Here is a 21,784-nt window from a genome sequence, read left to right as displayed (position 1 = left end):
ATAAACCAAGATAGTCAAAGAGCATATAGGACAATAAACTGAGGCCCATGATCACTCCCATGATCACTGTTTCTAAGGGCTTATCAGGATGACAAAAATATCTGAGCCTACTTCCCTGTCCTAGCCCAAAGTCATTTTCATGCCTGAAGACTACTTCTTTAAGATTTAGATTCCTACCTGTACTTACTTCTTTGTTCCAGCCTAGGATTTAGATTCCTGTCTGCAATTACTTCTTTGTTCTAGCCTAGGATTTAGATTCCTGCCTGAAATTACTTCTTTGTTCTAGCCTAATGTCAGATTCTTGCCTGCAGATCATTTCCTCATCCTTGGCCAATGTCAGATTCCTGCAAGGCAGCCCCAAAAGCTTTCCACATCTCCCCCTTCTTTACTGCATAAACCAGACTGAGTCTGTCTTAGGTGGTTTTGACAAGAATGCCTTACTTACTCGTTGTGGAATATGCATTATCAAAAGCAATGCACTTCTGTCTTAGGTTGGTAAGACTCTATGCAAAATCTTACCCATCCCTGGCTTGCCAGCCTGTTAAATTAATAACTCTATCTGGGGGTCCACTTTCAGGTTCAAGCCATGTACTTTGGCTGCCAACATGTGATGTTGTTAGAGACAAGCTTTAACACAATGGGCAGGAATAAAAGTATTCTCAGAACAAAAAGGGCTAGCCTGATGAAGCTATATATGCCATTCCTGAGGTTTGACCAAAATGGAAATACAGACCCCAAGCCATGGATAATTTTATCAGCATTGTCTGCAGCATCAAAGCTCAGCAGAGCAGCATTCTTTAAATTCATAATCTCACTATGGAAAGTTGAAACATCCAGAGAGGTGTTAGAATTATGCCAAATACCCTACAGGTGTTTTTCAACTTTTTTTCTAATTATAATGACTATCATTGTAAATTTTAGAAGTAACACAACTCCAATGGTATTTGTTATGACACTCGAGATGGCTCCTAACTCTTCAACCCTGAGCCTCCTTCTGATAATTTGAATAGGATATAGAGCATCAATCTGTTGTCCCAAACACCTATAAAATCCTCTTCTATACTCAACACATTAGTAATATTTTTTTGTTAAATGATTAACAAAAGTAGCTGTCTTAACTTCTTGTGCCAAAGCTATTGCAGAAGCAGTGGTGCTAGCAATTAATGTAATTATTGCATTGTTATACCAGCAATAATCAAGCCCACTACCCTCTTGCTTCTGCTTTAAGCCTAACTCACTTCTTCCAGCACTTGCAAGCTTTTTTCAGAAAATCAAAGTTTTCCACAAATGAGGACAGGAGCTCTGTTTTGGGTGAGATGTAGAGCAGCAAAGGAGCAAGGGTTTTATAGAGCCTGGCACAAGCATTGCTGGGTACCAGGAAACTGGCTGACAAGAGAAAACTAGTAACTGTGGGGGAAGGACATGGGAGCTCACAAGCAGAGAAGAAACTGGCATGGACCTCAACCTCTGCACTACTGGTGTCCTTCATGGGTGCTGCCTGCTCAAGAGCTGGTGACACTGTTGGACAAAGCACAGGACTGAGGGAAGAGAACCAGTCACCAAGGAGGTACTGAGAAGAAAGGTTCCCATATGTTAAATTGAGAAAGGCTAAATGACACAGGAGTTCACGCTTGTGAGGAGCACACAGAGTGTGACACTGGAGGCACTTACACAAGACTCTTACTGGTGTTGTTGGATTAATGAGACTTAGTCTTCACAACAAATGTGAGCTCAGGAAAATTACCTCTTCTTTCTAGATGAAGTAAGACTCAAAAACTAAACATGTGAAGGGTTGCCTAGTGAGGAAGGAAGGAAGGAAGGAAGGAAGGAAGGAAGGAAGGAAGGCAGGCAGGCAGGCAGGCAGGCAGGCAGGCAGGCAGGCAGGCAGGCAGGCAGGCAGGCAGGCAGGCAGGCAGGCAGGCAGGCAGGCAGGCAGGCCAAAACAAGAAAAAACATTGGAATTTAAACTTTTTTTTTTTTTTTTTTCTCTACAATGGAATTTCCATGCACTGTGCTAAAGGGGGAAGACAATCAATGGTAGAAAAAGCAGGCAATCAAGGAAGGTTCAAAGAAAATACTGCAGGCCCCTGGCTCATAGCTGCTCTCAGTAGCTCCTGCAAGACTGGCAGGATATGTTCTTCTGCTTAACCCTTGGAAGGGTGTCTGCATCATCCAGAGAAACCAGAAATGAAAATCCAGAGTAGCAAATGAGAAGTCACCAGGGTGTAACTGAGATAAGGTCTGCAGAGGACCGGGTTTCAGCACCGCTGAGGGAGTAGCTTAAAGGTCTTCAGTGGGCAGTGACAAAGAAAGTAAAATTCTGGAGCTCACAGGCTGTCAGTTCATGAAAAACTCCCAACAGGGCTACAGTTTACTGAGACATGTGCAGGCAGAACATAGGAAGACAACTGCCACAAGCCCAAATTTTATTGTCAACATAGGATCAGAATCTTTACTAATGTTAAAATTGCCAAGAGGTGGATAGACCCTCTATGATGTCAGGAGATCGAGACAAAAGCAAAGCACAGTTTTAGGACAAGCTTGAAGACAGGAGCCATGGGTCCTCCATGTTTAAAGAAACCAATCCTACAGGATAAGAACAGATTAAAAGCCCATAAATCACTAGGAAAAAGTCCACTGAAGAAATGAGGAAGAGGAGAGAAGGACAGTGAAAGGGGACAAGGACAGAGACATACAAAAAAATGAGGAAAACTGTGGACAAGGGTCTAGGGAAACACCACTCTTCTAGAGCAAATAAAATTGTCTTAAATAACTAAAAGCAAATGTGAGCAGGTAGCACAATGAAAGTCCATCTTAAAACCAGCACAACAAGGTTCAGAAATGAAATCTCTGGCAGTCTCCAGAGGCTCCAACCATTCTCACACTCAGCTCCGCAGGCTGAATGCAGAGGCCAGCTGGCAAACCCCAGTGCTGAGCCACAAGCCAGCCTCACAGGCATCTGCACTCCCCTTCTGAGGAAGGCTGGCCCACAGCAGGGCACCCAGCCCCTCTTTCCCTCATCTGTTCACACAGGCACAGGGCTCATATTGAACTTGGTGGAGTCTCCCCATCTCTCTGGTGCACAAGGCAGCCACTCAATCTCAGGCGAGCCTCACGGACTCACTTAAATGACAAGTTCTTATGTCTGTCTCCCTGCGCACATGAATCCCTCAAGAGGGCATTATGCCAAACCCATTTCTACATTCTCACTGTCTAGAACACCAGCTGGTGCACAGCAGATGGCAAATGCACACTTGAACTAAACTACAGGTTTCTACCATGATGACAGAACAATACGGCAGCTCCTATCTGGAGAACAGAATAGAAAAGGCTTCACTCCAACTGCTACACAGCAGTAACATAGATCTGAGTTAAACATCACAGCATGGGAGACTCAATGCCTCTACTAGAATACAGTGGTATGAAATTAAATTTTGCAAAAATAAGACAAGCTTTTAAAGGAAGGGGTGCCAAATAATTACTTCAAAACTGATTTTTAAAAAATATTTATAAGAATATAACTTTGATCCTTTGCTGCCAGGAAAAGCAAACAATTAACTATGCCAAAGACTGACAACATTTTAGATGTATGCTAGACAGCTCCATTTTTTTTGTTCCCTCAGAAATGGAAGGAGTTAAGTTTAACACTTGAAATAAAAAAACTTTCTCATTTTCCCAAACTAATGATGGCTACAGAGATAGAAAGAAACTTTACAGTGTCAAAAATACTTGGGTTTTTATTAGAGTCTGACATGCAATAGAAATGTGAAACATGCACTCATTCACCAAAAGCTAACATGCCCAAACCAGATCCCCTGCCAGCAGAAGGTAATTACAAATCCTATTCCTTTGCAGTAGAAAAAAAGAAACCCAGCACACTGCAGGAATAATCCCTCCAGTTCTGTCTGCCTCTCTCTCTCACACTGACAAATTGATATGCAGTCAAGAATGTCCCCAGTCACTTTGATATGAGTTTTTAATTATTTTTGTTAATAAAATTCCCCAGATCATATGCTAATATTTTACTCTTAATTTTTTTTTTCTATAAAAGGTGAATTGAAATTCTGTTAAACCCTAGATGCTGGCTGAGCAAGGTAAGGACGTGTGCATAGGCCATGCAAGGGGAACAAAGGAAGAAAGAATGGCTATAGTCACTAAGAACTGGCATCTTCCTCCTATAGAGGCAAACAGGACCTCTAGACCCATGCCTCTTTGTGTGTGTGTTCGTGCACGCACGTGTGTGTGTGTGTGTGTGTGTGTGTGCATGTTAAATAACTCTGGTCTTCTTAACTTTTAGGTGCTGCAAGAAACAACTAAACATGCTAAAATCCAAGCCTGCTGCATGTGCACATGGGGAGGCCGGATGTTAGCGTCAGGCCTCCTCCTCAGTCACTCTCGACCTTGTTTTCTGGGACAGGTTTTATCACTGAACCTGGAGCTCAGCAGTTTGATTCAACCAGCAGTAGGGTATCAGGAGGAAACACAAAGCATGGGTCCCGGGCATGCAGCAGTAACAACAGATGGCTCAGACTCAGGCTCAGGCTGTTCCTGTAAGTAAGTCTCCTTTTAAAGAATGTCATGCCCCTCCCACAGAAGCACAAGCTGACTACTCCTATTACAAAACAGAAAAGGAGGAGTCCTGAAATCAAACAATAAAACATCCCCAGAGCTTTAACCTTTTTGGCAATATTAGGGGTTGAATGTAGGGCCCTCCACAGGCTAGGCAACTGTTCTACCATTGACCTACCACTGCAGCCCTCCTCTATGCTTTAAAAAAAAAAAAAAAAAAGTACAGCTGCAACAAACTAAATCTCTGTATGTATCCTCAAGATAGGAATTTTAATTTCACTTTCTGTAGCAGGAACTGTAAGTTCAAGAAACTAATGGTGACAGCTTGATTTATGAATTTTGACATATTTCTTGAACTTGGATTATATTACAAAGAAGTGGAATTCTAAGCGAGCCAGATCTTGTCTATACACTCAATCATCAAATCAATAAGCTGTAACTCTGAAAGCACACAGTGCAGACAAGAGGACACAGACCTGAGACTGAAAAGTTCCTCCAGGGCTGGTGGCTCAAGGAGTAAGGGCACCTGCTTGTGCTTGATGAACTCCATTTGTAGAAACCACACAGGGAAAGGACAGACCTGACTTCCAAAAGCTGTCCTCTTTTGTTTGTTTGTCGACAATTTAATGTCCACAATTTAAATGTACAATTAATGTGTGTGGGGGCACACATTAAATAAAATAGGGAGGGGGGCTTCTATACTCTCAGACTGTCTGAGAACACATTTTGGAATAGATATAGACAATACTTCTCATTCTCCTGGAGAATACCAAGAGAAAATTCAACTAGAAAAGCTTTTGTGATAGGCCTGACAAGAAAAAAAAGTACTCTTGTCCCACAGAAAGTTCTCTTACATGCTTTTACTACTTCCTCAAACAAGCCCCACCTAGAAAGACAAGGTATCAAGATTACTTTACTTTACACTTAGTAAATTCCTATGATGTGTTATCTACAAATTTCTTTCTCTACACACACACACACACACACACACACACGAGATCAACAACATGGCTCTGTGGGTAAAAGAACCAAACCTAAGAACCTAAGTTCCAGACCCAGACCCCATAGAGTGGAAAGAAAGAACCGACTCCTCCGAGAGGTCTGACACCCACATCCACACTCAGGCCAGAACATGCACACAGACAGACAGACAGACAGACAGACAGACAGACAGACAGACAGACAGACCACCCACTCCTGCACAAATATAAATGGAATAACATTTTTTAAGGCATATAGTTGGGAGATGATGAATGAATTATATCCACCAACAGCCTGAGAGGGGGCTCAGGTCCACGGAGAGTCTGAGTAGTGTGTCGGAGTCCATCACACTCAGTCCTCAGGACCCAAGAGAGGGGTCTCAGGTCCATGGAGAGTCTGAGACGTATGTTGAAGTCTATCACACTCAGTACTCAGGACCCCACAGACAGGGGTCTCAGGTCCATGAAGAGTCTGAGAAGTGTGTTGGAGTCTGTCACACTCAGTACTCAGGACCCCACAGACAGGGGTCTCAGGTCCATAGAGAGTTTGAGAAGTGTGTTGGAGTCTGTCACACTCAGTACTCAGGAACCAATAGAGTACAGCAGTCTCCATCTGCAGCACGGAAGCTGAGAACAGAACTGATGGTGCTCCAGTCAGTGGACGGCTGACTGAGGAGCAGCTTTGTGGACACTGAATTTTAATTATGTCTGCACTACTGCAAGCCTGTGGTAAGGACTGAAAAACAGCAGCAACAGAACATAGCTTACTTTATAGCTCCAAGAAACTAGGCGGTCACTGGACTGAGCCCTGAGAAGATGGACAACAATACACCATGACCTGGGCAAGAAGTCCAGATGCATTTACAACCCAATACCTATACAGAATGATCAGCTCAAAATCCATGCAAAGACTGCATACAATAAATTTCTTAGCAGGAGACATATAGAAAGAGTTTTATGGGGGCTGGAGAGATGGCTCAGAGGTCTTGAGTTCAATTCCCAGCAACCATATGGTGGCTCACTACCATCTATAATGGGATCTGATGCCCTCTTCTGGTGTGTCTGAAGACACATATGCATAAAAATTAATTAATTAATTAATTAATCCTAGGAAGGAAGGAAGGAAGGAAGGAAGGAAGGAAGGAAGGAAGGAAGGAAGGAAGGGAGGGAGGGAGGGAGGGAGGGAGAGAGAGAGAGAGAGAGAGAGAAAGAAAGGAGTTTTATGAAAGAGTGATAGAGAAGTGGAAGCTAGGAAGGAGGTCTGGGGTTGTCAGTATAGCTGATAACAGATCTAGCCTATTATGGTAAAACTGAGCCATAATCAAAATCTCTTTCACACATCTCTTTGGCTGGTGGTTAATCTATACACACCAAAGACAAGTCAAAGCCAAACATAAACCCATGTATGCTGAAGTACACACCATGATATATCCACATACAGAAACCAACTACATAGGCAGAGTAAGGTAGAAACACAACACCATCAAGGGAAGGAAGGAAGGCACAGTGGAGTAGAACCTGATTCTGGCTGGTCTTAAGTTCCCAAAGGTTTACAAAGCTCCGTGTGACCAGCAGCTCTAAAAGAGCAACTTGAGAATATATGAATGAGAAAAGTAGTTGGGGCTGGGCGGTGGTGGCACATGCCTTTAACTACAGCACTCAGGAGGCAGGGGCAGGCGGATCCCTGAGTTCGAGGCCAGCCTGGACAGTGAGTTCCAGGACAGCCTGTGTTCCAGGACACAGAGAAACCCTGTCTTGAAAAACAAGAAAAAAAGAAAGGGAAAGAGGGAAAAAGGGAGAAAGGGAGAAAGGGAAAAAGGGAAAAAGGGAAAAAGGGGAAAAAGGGAAAAAGGGAAAAAGGGGAAAAGGGAAGTTCACATGGTGCTACTACAGGGCAAGACTACTGAAAGTGGCTCTTTGGTGGCAGACAGTAAGACTCTGGAACCCTGGTCTATGCTACAGCTGTTCAAAGGAAGACATTAGAACATGCTAATCCAGTTCTTATTCAATCAATCATTAGTCAGCACTCACTGATGGACAATAAGCAGTCACTGACTCTAAGAAAAATAGCTTCAATGAAATAGCTGGGGCACTGGAATCCAAGCCATACATTTGTCTCCAGTTTCCTGATTCACTAAGCAAGCACCCTGCTTGAAATTATGTTACACAGGAGGGAATTGTAAAGGACTGACCTGTCAGCCTGCTCTGAATGTGAGAAACTAAAAGGCTTGTCACACTGCTTACAAAGACACTAAACTGAACCAACCATACAAAAGACACACACACACACACACACACACACACACACACACATATATATATATATATATATATATATATATATATATATATATATATATATTAGGGCATAAGGCATACACTAAGTCAGAATGTATTAAAAATATCCCAAATAGGGCTGGTGAAATGGCTTAATGGGTAAATTTGCTTGCCAGCAAGCCCAACAAACTGATTCAGTCTGCAGGCAGGACCTATACTGAGGAAGGACAGAACCTCCACACATGCACAGTGAGACACAAGCCCCCAAATACATACACCTGACTAAGCAAACAAATGAATCTCAAACATAAAAGACTTGCAAAAGTTATATCAAAATTCAGAATTTAAAGGAATTTTAATTTTTAGGTGCAATGTTGTTTCTTGTATTTAGTCTTTGTTTACAAATGACTCCTAGAGCACACTCCATATTATTGTAGTGAACATACAAAAACTTTTTAAAGATTTTATTTTTAATTCTACACATGTGAGTGAAGGTGCTGAGGAGGCCAGAGGAGATGTCACACCCCCCTAGAGCTGGAGTTGCAGGCAGATGTGAGCCACCTAACATGGGTGCTGGGGACAGAATTTGAGTCCTAACTGCTAAGCCACCTCTGTCCAGCCCTACAACAAATAGTTTTTAAAATCAGTTGTTAGAGGCCAACTGACACCGCTCAGTGGTAGAGGGTCTACCTACCATACACATTTGATCACGAGTAACAACCACATTATATTCATATGGAGAGGACATGGTTTAAAAGAACCACCATGGGGAAGAAGGGAAGGGGTCAGTAAGAGGAATGCAGGGTGGAGGAGGGCAATGGGAAAGAGGGGGATAACTAAGAACAAAGTAAATAGCAGGGATGGATGGATGGATGGATGGATGGATGGAAATACTTGGAGACCTATAGCACTGTAGAGTGACCTACACTTCTAATTAAAAAATACACATCACAAAAGATAAACCTTCACTTATGAATTACCAGGTACAAATTTTAAAGGCTAACACAATGAGCAAAAAAGTTGACAAATGTGCTTTTATGGTCACAGTTGTTTAAGAACCTCTTTCCTAGAAGACAGTTCTGGACAGAAGGCCATGAGTTATACCTTCCTCGCCCACTGAACCTCACAAAGTACTGACTAGTCTTTAAATGAACTGATACACACAATGAAAGCTTTGTGTGCACATATGTCAACAGGGAGACCACCAGGCACCAGCACCAAGGCTGAGAATCTCTACAAGGTGGAGGGGTAATGGGAGGGAAAGAAGGAAGAACCAACTACCGGATGGATGCCTGGGAGCCTCTGGTAACAAGTGCATGTACTTCAATCAATGACATTGTCCATTGGGAACCAAGAGAAAAAAAAAAAGATAAACTGGTTTATCTTCCCAGATATTTCAAATAGTACATTTAGCTTTAAGAAATAAAAACTTTTTTTTTCAAATAAGGCAATTATTTAGAGAAGCTACAACAATAGTAAAAAGCAGAAGAATGGAAAAAGGAAGAGAAGGGAAAGAGAAAGAGTAACCATGGTTTGATAGAACCATGTTCTTATCAAAGAAGCCAGAGAGCCAGAGGGTGGTGTGTGTTTACAGCATTAACATCTATGTGCTTACAATACAAACCCAAACAGAGACATTCACCATCTAGTCCACAAGGGGTTAAAAGTAAACTAATCATTACTGCTGTAACAAAGGAATGCCAAGTAAGTGGAGCACAAAAGACAGAGTAAAGGGGAAGCTGAGAGGATCAGGAGCACCTCTGTCATGGCTTGGTAAGGAAATCTAGACACTTTTACAGTTCAGGAATCAACCTGAACATCAGATCCAGACCCAGGAAGGGCTGGCTTCCATAAATTTCTGAGCAGGTTGTTTAAAGGTGCAGAAACAAAGGGAGATGATCTCCCATCCCACTAACTCTATGCCCTGGCAGTCCAGTTTTGCTCAGAAAGAACTATTCTGGGATGGGGACCCTAGAATACAAGGCCACATTTCAGATCCTTTCTGCATATTTAGCCCGACTGACATTAATGTCATCTTCAGAACATACAGCACCAAATTTGCATTCAAACTGATTCAAATTTCTGTTGAATTAAATCACACTGAAATCTCCCTGAGCCTTGGTTTCTCCATTTAGAAACTAATGGTGACAATTCTGTCAATCTTTTTCAGAGTAGGCTCTAGTGACCCACTGCAGATGCAAAAAACAGCAAACTCAAAAGTCCACAGGAGTGCCTTACCCAGCCGCTCGCTGGACATCACATACCAATGAATGACAAATATATGACAAGCAGAAATCGGGTAGGGCTCAAAAGGCTTCTATGCAGACTCTGGAGGATCTAAGAGTTGTGTAAAGACTCTACCAAAGTCCCTGTTGTCAATAGCTTGATGGGTAAGAGGTAAGATCCCCAGATGTTCTTTATAGAACACAATCCTTTAAGCAAAACAAATGCATTTTTCAGAAGTTGTCCCTGCTTGCAAGAGCCCTCACAGAGGTCACTAGAGGGAAGATGATTTTCCTACCCTCAGAGGAGATTCTTCTCCCTCCTGTGTCTCCAGCCATTTGTATGAAACCCTGCCCTATGGGGAGTAGCTTCTGAGGTGCTAAAGTATATAGGCCGGGAAAGTTTAACTGGAGGAAACTCCATCTCTGAAGCCTTGGGGAAGCCATTATCTAAACTAGGGGAAGATTTCTAGGTGCTACTGCTTTGGAGTGCCCCACTCTTATTAGTAGTCTCTTATTCAAAGTAAGGCCTCTAAATTCTCTGATTCCCCAGGAAAACTATAGATTCCCCAGGATCATACTTTGGTGTGTTCTTAGGAGCCTGTAGAGAGGAGATAGCTGTTTTCCCAGGAAAGTAATTCTCACAACATTCCTAGAATAGAACCTTCCCAGAAGGCAAATTTTCATCAACCAAAAGGCCCTGAAGGTTGAGGACATTCACAGTTGATGGAGAAGTGAATAAGAAACAGAGATGAAAGAATCACCGGAATTTGGTAGGTGAGACCAGAAGGAGCTGAAAGGGTCTAGCTGGATGGTGATCTTCAGGAAGCCTACATTAGAGTACAGGAGACCAGGAACAGACCTGGGAATTCTCAAGAAAAACAAATCTAAATTCTACTCTGGGTTCACACACCACTGGACAGCCTCTCCTTTGCCGTCCCCACAAAACCTGCTCTGCAAGGCTACTGAAGCTGTTAGAGCTGACAAACCTGTAAGAAGACATGATTCAGCTACACAGCACTAAGCAAAGAAATCATCCATTCCTTTCTTCTCTTAGTGAGACAAGATAAATCCCCTACCCTGCATCTTTATCTATTCTTGGAAATATAAAGCCAAATGTATCCATAGGCTCCAATTTGCATAGAAGCCAAACAAACCACCTAAACAACAAACAGGGAATTAGTGACAGACATATAAAGAACTATTCTCCAAACATCCACTTTCCCAGAACTGTAACAAAACGGTTTGAAAGCTACTGAACTTTACCTTAGAGAAAAAATAAACAAGGAAAATATATTTTTATTACCCAAGTGGAATCAGGACTGAGCTATAAGAATAAAGAAGCTTTCAGAACATAAAAGGGGGGTAGGGCCAGTAATACTTTCAGGTTTGAGCCTCTTGTTAGCACAGGAAAGACACTGGGGTAGAGAGTCATTCTCACACTCAAAGAATGAATCCTTTATGCTCTCCAGAGTATTTGCTCTATTAGAGGAACACACCAGCAACTTCCTGTGGGCTCCAGAGCCCTCCATATAGTGCTTGGGTACACTTCACATTTACTTAGGGTACAACCTACTCCTAATTCTTAGGAACTATTTCATAAGCCTAAGGGTTACTAGATCATGTTCCTGTAAAAGGACACTCCAAATTAGCAACAAAACAATCACTGACAAAAGAACTCTGCTGTGGTGTGCTCCGAAAGAAAGGTTTGGGTTATTAAAAAGTAAAGTGTCTTATTCTCCATCAACTTTCTTTCACAAAAATCAGTCCTGTAAGTGTCCAAGAGGGAGTCAGTGGTATTAGACACATGCATGCTCTATAAGGAGGAATATCCTAATTGTACACACACTGGACAAAGCATAGCCGACTACCATGTAACAGACTGTGAGAAGTGCTAACAATTGCGGCATATTACAAGACTCTCTGTGCTTTCCATCTTTACCCCCTATCTTTTTCAGGATAAATGACTTCTACTATCAAATCAAGTATGCACATTTCCCTACCATCTCTGTGGTACTGTTAAGAATTCATAAACTTTTTAATCTCAGATACTGTATTATTCATTTCTAAAATTTCTGTCTTTTAGTTTTTATTTTTATTGTATCTTTTCATTTATATAATATATATTATGCATTCACTGTTACATCTGCTCCTTTAAAATCCTTGGTTTGTAGTCAGCTTCTTTTGATTAATAGTTCTTTTAACAATAAACTACATTTTCATGTAGGTGATTTTGTTTTGGATGCTAGACACTGTATAAACTATGCTGTGGAAACTCTTAATTAAATTATATTCCTCTAAAGAGGGCTATTTGTATGTTTGTTTGTTTGAATGAATACTTATTTTAGTTGACTTAAATGTAGATTCTGGAGTCTGACAACTCAGATTTTAATAATTATTTTATCCACAGCTTACCTACTTGGAGCCTGCCAGGTTTGTATATGATTCAAACATGAGTGAAGACCTAGTTTAGAAGGCTTAGGTCAGGGCACTATTCACCCATAAGTGTAGGATGCACAAGCCAAGGATTTCCCTTACAGTAAAGGCCAGGGTTTTTGTTTGTTTGTTTGTTTGTTTTTTATTTGTTTCTTTTTGAGATAGGTCTTGCTATGCATCCTAGGCTGGCCTTAAAGTAGTAAACCCCATGTTTGGTCCTTCCTAGGGCACGGATAACATGTGTCAACATGCTTGACTCCACGTTTCTGAAATGTGCATTACTAGAAAAATTTCCAAACCCTGTTAATCATTGTTTGTTGTTCTTTGTTCGGTTTTTGAGAGCAGACCTCACTCTGCAGCTCTGGCCAGCCTAGAACTGCATAAGATCCACTTGCCTCCATTCCTGGCTTGTCTTTGCTTTTACCTTATTAACTCTTCCCTACATCATAATAGAGTTTTAAATAAACAGACTTTAGAGAAGCATTACTAATTTACAAGAAAGGAAAACACTCAAAATACATTCAGGAGAAAAACAATGCAAAAACCATAAAAATACAGACCCAAAAGCAGAAGAATGTGACACCTGGGGCTGGCCACATAGCTCAGCAGATAAAGAGCACTTGGAGCACAGCCTCTCAACCTAAGCTTGGTTTCCAGAATGGATGTTGAAAAGAGAACAACTTCACATGCATGTACTGGCAAACGTGTCTACACTGTCTTACACTCATACACGTAACACATGCACATACAGCACTAAATAAAATAAGAGGTAAAAAATTTCAAGTATGACATGCCATACTTATTGTAGAAAACTATATAATATTCTATTTACATTACTTTTTAAAAGATATATTTATTTATTTTATGTATATGAGTACACCATTGCTCTCTTCAGACACACCAGAAGAAGGAATCAGACCCCATTCCAGATGGTTGTGAGCAACCATGTGGTTGCTGGGAATTGAACTCAGGACCTCTGGAAGAGCAGCCAGTGCTCTTTAACCACTGAGCCATCTCTCCAGCCTTGATTGGTTACACATTAACCAATCAAGCATGGCCCCTTGCCCAGAGAAAAGATACTCTAAATTCTAAACGGCATATTTTAAACAGTTATATGTGGCACACCAAGAAATAATCTTACTTTGTCTTGGTTTTCTTTATTCTTGTAGCACAGGTTTCCAATCAGACGGATGAGATGAGACTTAAACCCTTCAGTCATGTGTTCGATGTCACCCTCTGCTTTTAGAGAGTCGGAGGGACTGAAGATGTTTGTGCTATCTTTTCCAACTTCATGAATCACTCGTAAAACATCTAGAGAAAATGAGTATAGTTCATTTTCCATAAGAAATTAGCAAGTATCTAAGTTCTCTATAAACAAACCTAATGGATTAAAATAAAGTATGTGCCAACCCTCTTCAATGATGATTCATGTGGGGGACAAAGAAGAGCCCTTGCCTAGCATGCATCAGTTCATCCTCACACCGCCAGAAATACAGCAGCAGTAACAATAACCAGACAGCCTCTTTGCTTTTACATTAATTTTTTTAAAGTCCCAGTTTGAAGGAGGCTGACCATTAACAATTAGCCACACTTGGCCTTTCTATTTATCCACAAAGGAAACGTAACTAAAATTTTGCAACTATTTTTTCTTATAAAATGATTTTCAATTTCAATTGATTTATGCAAAATCTAATATGATAACTTAGTCAAGTAAGTATAAATCACGAGAGGTTTCCGTAATGACTTATAACTTTCTCAATGGCTAAATAATCAGACTCAGCCATGAACTGACATTAGCTACAATCACAAGAAATAATATTGCTATATATATGAATACCCCAAGCAGCCTATAGAAACAGGACTTACACATTTTCCATATTATTTCATTTAGCCCTCTGAATAAACCCATTAAATGCAGACATCAATTTCATAATTTTACTTGAAGCAATTGGATGCAGAGAAGCTCACTGGGCAGAGACAGATAACAGTCCACATTTGTCCTAGCTTCAGAGTGAGTCCCTGTTCAGTAACTTAATCTGATTATCATTAAAAGTACTGCATTCTAAATAAACTCTGTTAGTCAGATGTGACGGCATATGCCTTTAATCCCAGCATTTGGGAGGAAGAGGTAGGTGGATCTCTGTGAGTTCAAGGCCAGCCTGGTCTACAGAGTAAGTTTCAGGGCAGTCAGGGCTACACAAAGAAACCCTGTCTTAAAAAAAACAAAACCATACAACTCTGGGAAGGAATTCTAAGTGCCTTCTATAGATCACTGATAACTCAACTACATTTGTGGACAGAAAGACATCTTTCTTATATATTGACATCCATGAAAAAGTACCTGACCTTTTTTTTTTTTTTTTTTTTTTTTTTTTTAAAGGAAAGCACTGGACATTGATGAGCAAAACCTAGGGCTGGGTATCCACATGAACCAAGGTTCTATTGAACTTAATTTGCAAAACAGCTTTTGAGTAAAGTCAGTAATGCTTCAAATAATAGTTTCCTAATGATAAAAGACTTCTTGTTTCAAGAGTAAATCTATAATGTGAGTGAAATACTCTCCTTTGCTCTCAAAAGTATAACTGGAGAAAATCTATTACCAGATCTTATAAATAAAACTTATGGTAAAATAAAACTTAAAAAAATCACCCATATCATTTGCAAATCCCCATCCTCAGTTTTATCATAAACATTCCTCTGAGGTGACACCATAATATTTGCAGAAAGGCCTGCTTAGTCATCACACTACAAAGCAGGACCCCAGCTCCACAGCAGGGAAGAACACTGTGGCCTCAGCTTGAGCAACCTGAGCTGTGATCATTATACCATAATTCCATCCAAAAAAAAAAGTTCAAAGAATCTCAAGTGAAAATACCAAAGATAAGGGCTTGTGTTTGAACTTATACCACAGAGTATGTCGAAGATTTCTTAACTGAAGTCCTGTGTGTGCCAGTTCACTCACCAATCACGCGTTCCATCAGGCCAGGAAAAACCTGCAGGTAGCCAAGAAGCTCAGTGTTGGATGTCATTTCACACAAGACATCCAGGAGCCGAATTGTAACCAGTGCTTCCTAAAACGACAAGAAAACTTTCTTGTTAGGAACCAGAATTTCAACTTTGACTGTTATAAATGACAGTGAGAGAATAAAATGCTCTAACAAATGCTATGTGACACATCTATCTGCAGAGAGAAACAGAACTGCTGGAATGTTCTTGAAGGATCACTATGGGCTCCATCAAGAGGGCAGGGTCGTATATCACTATGTCTTCTTGAAGCAAAGATACAACAAAGCTCTTGTTGAAGCAAAAAACCTCCCAACAGTGGGATAAATGTTCAAAATTACAAGCTACACATAATATTTATGGAAACACTCTCTTTTGAAAGCATTCTCAGTTTGAAAGTTCCACTTTAGAGATGGAAACATTCCCACTAAACACATTAACTTCTTGTCCACAAAAATCTTGTAAAGTCCTGTGATCTAAACAAACAAACAAACAAACAAACGAAAAACCCACTAACTTCAAGAACTAAATTATTTCCTGGGTAAATCTAAGACTGTATGCAATGTGTCAGTAGGATGGAAAACATAAAATTATTTGAAAATCTAGCTCATACCTACTAATAGTTTCTATGAAACAGAAAGCAGGGCCAGAAAACCACCATGCACCAACTATATGGCATCCTAATATTCCAAAATATTTTTCAAAGACGTAATTTTCACAGATTTCAAAGCATACTTTTCCAAGTATACATTATTTGACAAAACATAGTAGCACCTATAAATTTAGGTCATGAAGATAAAACTCTTCGACAGAGATAAATTTTTTTTATTAATACTATTCTTTTTATTCTTTAAAATAGATTTTTACAAATCTCAAATAATATCAAGAAACAACAAATTTTAATGCCTTAAGTCTTTATTTCAAAGCTGTCATTTGCTGATAAGGAGATAAGAAGAATATAAAAAGCATAGACTCTAAGTCTGAAGTCAGTATCATGGGTAGGCCCATTAGCTCAACCGGGCTTCAATAGTCTCTTCTGTTAAGTGGGCACAGTCCAGACTATCTCTTCTAGACAAGCCTACTGGAGGACAGCAGGCTGAGTCAGCATAGCACACAGTGTTTGTTTGTTTAATATTGTTTTCTGTAAACATAAAATTTATTAAAAACCCTTCACAAGTAATGTTATAAGGAACATTCTTGTACAAATATCTACAGCTTTGAACAAGTAAATGTGGGTTGGTAAATTCTTAGAAATCCAACTGTTGGGTAAGAAGTATGTACATTAAAATTAGTTTAGCAGTATTTTGAATGGTACACCAATCCACTAGAAGATTGTTACAATACTTTGCAATTTTTTTTTAAGATGCATTTCATTTTTAATTATATGTACTACTTGAATGTAGGTTTGTGCACATAAGAGTGGGTTCCCATGGAGGCCCAAAGACATCTCTTTTTCACTGGTCTGGAGCTGACCAATTCCTATAGCCTTAAGGGGCCATGAGCCTCAGGGCTTCGCCTGTTTCTGTCTCCTCAGTGCTGGGATTACAAGAGCATACCACCACACATGGCTTTTTCACATTAAGCTCTGGGGATCAAATTCAGGTCCCAAAGCTTATATGGCAAGCACTTCTTATCTCCATAGCCCTATCTTTAGTCTTAGTTTCTTTCAATAGAGTAAGTTTTAAAATCTTTAATTATATATAAGTATGTGTGTATGTGTATGGGTATATGTGCAGATGCCCACAGAGGCCAGAAGCACTTAGTTAGAGACAGTTGTGAGCAGGGAACTAAACTTAGGTCCTCTGAAAGAGTAATACAGGCTATCACTGCTGAGCCAACTATCCAGCCCTTAAGAGAATTTTGTTTTGTTTTGTTTTGTTTTGTTTTGTTTTGTTTTGTTTGAGACATGGTTTCTCTGTGTCATCTTGGGTTACCTAGAACTCACTCCGTAGGTGAGGCTGGCCTCAGACTCAGAGATCTACCTGTCTCTGCCTCGTAAGTGCTGGATAAAGGTGTGCACCACCACCACCCAGCCAAAAGAATAATTTTTAAGTGATATAGCAAAAATAATGTTGGCTTAATTAATATAAGAAACGTAATGGCTTAAATGGGGCATATGTTAGGTGGGATTAAACTGACTTCCTTTCTGTCAGTAACAAGGAGTCTATGAGAAAAATAACTATGTCTAAATAGTGAAACCTCATTCAACTTTTGAAGAACACTCAGCAAGGCCACAGAAAGCGCTTGGCAGGTATAGGTCCTTATTCCCAAGTCACACAACCTAAGCGCAATCCCTGATATCGACAGGGTGGAAGGCCGGAACTGATTCTCCCAAGTTGTCCTGTGGCCTCCACACTCCTGTAGGTGCATACACATACCACACCTTACAGCGCCAAATAAATAAATAATGCTTACAAACTTTGTAAAGGCTAATTCAAAACAACAACAAAAAACACCCAGTAAATCTACCTGTATTCAAATGGAAGGAGAAACAGCCACACATGTGGAAAAGCCACACTAGAGAACAGTGCATGACACCACTGTGAAAAGGAGATGAAGCAACTTACAGTGCAATACACAAGGAAGCCTTCATACAACACAAATTGACATACAAACAGCTCTGCAGAACAGAGGTAGGAGCTGGGCAAACCAGAAACTTCTTAACTTTGTTTCACTGACATTAGCTAAAGAACTGTTTACAGAAAAGTGAAATATGAGCAAAGAGCACAAACATGATCCTTATCAGTCCTGCAATCAGAGATGCCATTCTTACTCGTTCCACGGGCTCATACTAATTGCTACTGTGAAAAGTTGCTTAATATGGGTCTGCAAGGACCAAATGACTACAATCCCCTCCAACTAACGACAATTCTGAAAGTACACAGCAATCAGGAAATATAAACCTTTCAAAGGAAAGGCAAGGCTTGGGACGAGTAACTAAGATTCAGTAAATCCTTAACCTATGCCAAAACAGACTAAATTTGTATCAAACCTGGAAATGGGTATATAAAGTACAGCAAAGGACCACCATGGACACTAAACACTCAACTACTTCTGCAAAGAAGCATCAGCGTTTTCAAACTACACAGGCAAAAAGCCCTCTATAAACAAAGCTAATTTTAGTCATAGTCTTCTGAAAACTTTATTAATTGTATTAACTGTCTAGTCCTAAGATATCACTGATGGCATGCTGCCCGGTGACTGGCAGAGACAAAGGCAGAGCCCTAATGAGCACTAACTAACTTCCATGATGACCTTGACAACCAACAGCCAGGCTTTAAACACCTAGAACGAACAACAGGCTCTCAGCAGTTAACATTAACAACCAGCTCCAGCATAGGATTTGAGAACATGGTATACTGGAATATTGGTTCAAGGGTCTCCTTCAAGCCTATTTTAACTCTTTATCCCCACTTCTATCTCAAAGTCTAGTATATGCAAATTAGTATGTTTCCTCCTCCCTTACAGAAACTACTATTTGAAGGGAAAATATAAAATTTTCTACATAAAAAATTAGAGGCTGAAGAGATGGATGGATCAATGAGTGAGAGCATATGCTAGCTTGAAGATCTGAATTTGAATCCTTGGTACTATGTAAAAACACTACATGTGCCTACAAGAGATGGGGAACCCAGAGAGCCCGTCAGCCTACCCAAAAGGCAAGCTACCAGTTCAATAAGTGACCCCTGTTTCAGGACAGTAAGATGGAAAGCAATAAAGGAAGACACACCTGACATCCGCCCTTGCTTCTTCATATACACCCACAAACATGTACTTCACTCACACTCACACATGCACACACACACATACTAGAGAGAGAGAGAGAGAGAGAGAGAGAGAGAGAGAGAGAGCAAGAGAGAGAGAGAGCGCGCACACACACAGGTGTATCTGACTATAATATTAAAGTTATTTTAAACACAAGTCTTGTGAACAATTTAAAGTCAGATGTGATCTAATAAATACTGAAGGGCTTTTTTTGGTTTTTTGTTTTGTTTTGTTTTGTTTTTTGTTTGTTTGTTTTTTCGAGACAGGGTTTCTCTGTGTAGTCCTGGCTGTCCTGGAACTCACTCTGTAGACCAGGCTGGCCTCAAACTCAGAAATCCACCTGCCTCTGACTCCCAAGTGCTGGGATTAAAGGTGTGTGTCACCACTGCCTGGCAGGGTTTTTTGTTTTTTTGTTTTTTTGTTTTTTTCTTTTAATGTTTCCTAGAAAATTAAGTTTTAAAATGTTTTTTTTTAAGTCACACCTCACTGCTCCCCCTGCTGGGAACAAAGGCAACTGTCCCCAGAAAGGTGAATCAGTGCTGAGATGCCCTCCTTTCTTTTACAGGAAGAGAACTCTTGTCTACCTGAAGGCAACAAAGACAACAACCAAGTGGCCTGGAATTCAACCACAAAGAAGACAGTGCACTCTCACTGTGACAAAGTATCACAAACATGACTTCAATTATGCCAGAAGTGAAGAAATTCCCAGGCTCACACGTCACTGCCCAGGGCACACCGTGATCTCTTTTCTGCTTCGCTGCATACCTTTCCATGCTGACGGAGCATCCACTCTGGAGTCTAAGATCACCCATCAAACCACTGCCAACGGCACACCAGCATCAACCACTAAAGTGTATTTAAAATCTGCTTCACTGAGGTTTGCTTTATATGCAATACATACCTTTAAGTATACAAAAGAGGCTATCAAACTTCACAGCTATGACTAACATTTCAAAAAGCTCCCTTGTATCCCTGTGGAATTATGCTCACCCCTGACTTAAGCCCCAGCAAACATGTGACCTGATCTCTGTCATTACCCATGAGTCTAACCTACTACTAAATTTCACAGAAATGGCAGCCTAGTCTACCGTATCCACCTGCTCACATGCTGCTTCGGGATCGTCTTTCATTTGGTTCCACAGCTGCTTTTATTCTGTTACTGAGCAGTTTCCAAGAGAACAATTTTGACATTAACTCAAAGGAAAGGCCAAAAAAATAGGTACAAGGAGAGGTTTTCCAGTGGAAAGGTAGGATAGAATTACTGCCAACTAGTTTCAGTAGCCTTTAGTAGAGAAGAAGTCAAGAAAGGAGACAGTGATGAGGTTAACTGGGGAGGAAGGGTGGAGGGAAGAGAGGGAGAGGTAAGGGCTGAAGAAAGCGCCTACCCTAGGTAGGAAAACTAAACTTTTAAAAAACAGTTCAGAAACCTGTATTGAGAAGTTTTTTGTTTGTTTGTTTTATAATATTTTATTTTAAAAGATTTATTTTTGTTTTATATGTATGAGATTTCACCTGCCTGGTGTATGCCCTCAGTCAAAGACGTTACATTTCCTAAAAGCGGACTACAGATGGTTGTCAACTGCCAGGTGGGCACTGGGAAGCTAGCTCAAGACCTCTGCAAGAGCAGCAGGAGAGGATGGGCACTTACCACAATGTGACTATGTAACATGACAAAGCACTGAGGGCAATGACCAGAAACAGAAACAATTTATATGTCTAATTGTAGGGGTGACCCCATCCATGCATTCATTCAGAATGTGTGTTAAATGCCTATGGAACTGCTAGGTAAATGGCAGGAAATCCATCAATGTTACGTGTCTTTAACACATGCCTGTGTACCTATGCCTAACTAAAAGTATCAACAGAATTCCTTTACAAACTGTTAACATGGGCAGGGTTTCTCCTTATCTATAATTCTAAGTTCTCTAACAAAGCTGCCCATCCCTCAGACAGTACACTTAAAACCTTTCAACAGGGGCTGGAGAGATGGGTCACCAATGACGAGCTCTCCCAGAGGACCCAAGTTCAGTTCTAGCACTTACAAGGTGCCCTACAATCACCTGTAACGCTAGCTCCAGAGGATCTGACACCTTCTTTTGGCCTCCAAAGGCAACAAACACACATAAAGACAAACCTTTAAAACCTTTTAAGAAAGGAACCTCATAGATGTCTTGATTAAACTAGAAATCCCATCTGCTCTTCCCCTCTAGGCCGAGATCTGTCTCCTTACCTTATCCTCGGTGTGAGGTTCTGAGGTCAACTTCATCACGTTCCTACAGTGATCCACAAATGAGTTTGCAATCAACTCGGCATGGCGCAAAAATATAGAGATGTCATCCTTGGTCAGCTGCTCGTCACCCACTATCTTGGCTATCATAATGTCTAACAGTGTGATCCTGAAACACAAAGGAGTCGCACATGAGCACATGACACACCTGCTGTGTGATGCTGAGGAGGACTTCAGGAGGACAGTTTAAGAGTTGCTTTCACTCTCTTTTAACTTTATTTTAATATCTAACTAGAAAAAAGCTT

At 40.7% G+C, this 21,784-nt stretch overlaps 1 protein-coding gene across 2 annotated transcripts in view; it reads right to left on the bottom strand.

Annotated features, from left to right (window-relative positions):
• Atxn10 (ataxin 10) overlaps positions 1-21,784 on the bottom strand; it is a 140,328-nt gene that overhangs the window by 55,235 nt on the left and 63,309 nt on the right. For both annotated transcript variants that reach the window (XM_076911806.1, XM_034517099.3), the window contains 3 exons: positions 21,483-21,648; positions 15,447-15,555; positions 13,626-13,795 (listed from right to left, as the gene is read on the bottom strand). In XM_076911806.1, the coding sequence (XP_076767921.1) occupies positions 13,626-13,795; positions 15,447-15,555; positions 21,483-21,648 (445 nt within the window). The remainder of the gene's footprint in view (positions 1-13,625; positions 13,796-15,446; positions 15,556-21,482; positions 21,649-21,784) is intronic.

Source organism: Arvicanthis niloticus, chromosome 13 (assembly GCF_011762505.2).
Source record: "Arvicanthis niloticus isolate mArvNil1 chromosome 13, mArvNil1.pat.X, whole genome shotgun sequence".
NCBI lineage: Eukaryota > Metazoa > Chordata > Mammalia > Rodentia > Muridae > Arvicanthis > Arvicanthis niloticus.
The sequence above is the reverse complement of the archived record's forward strand: the minus strand, read 5'-3'. Positions and strand labels throughout refer to the sequence as shown.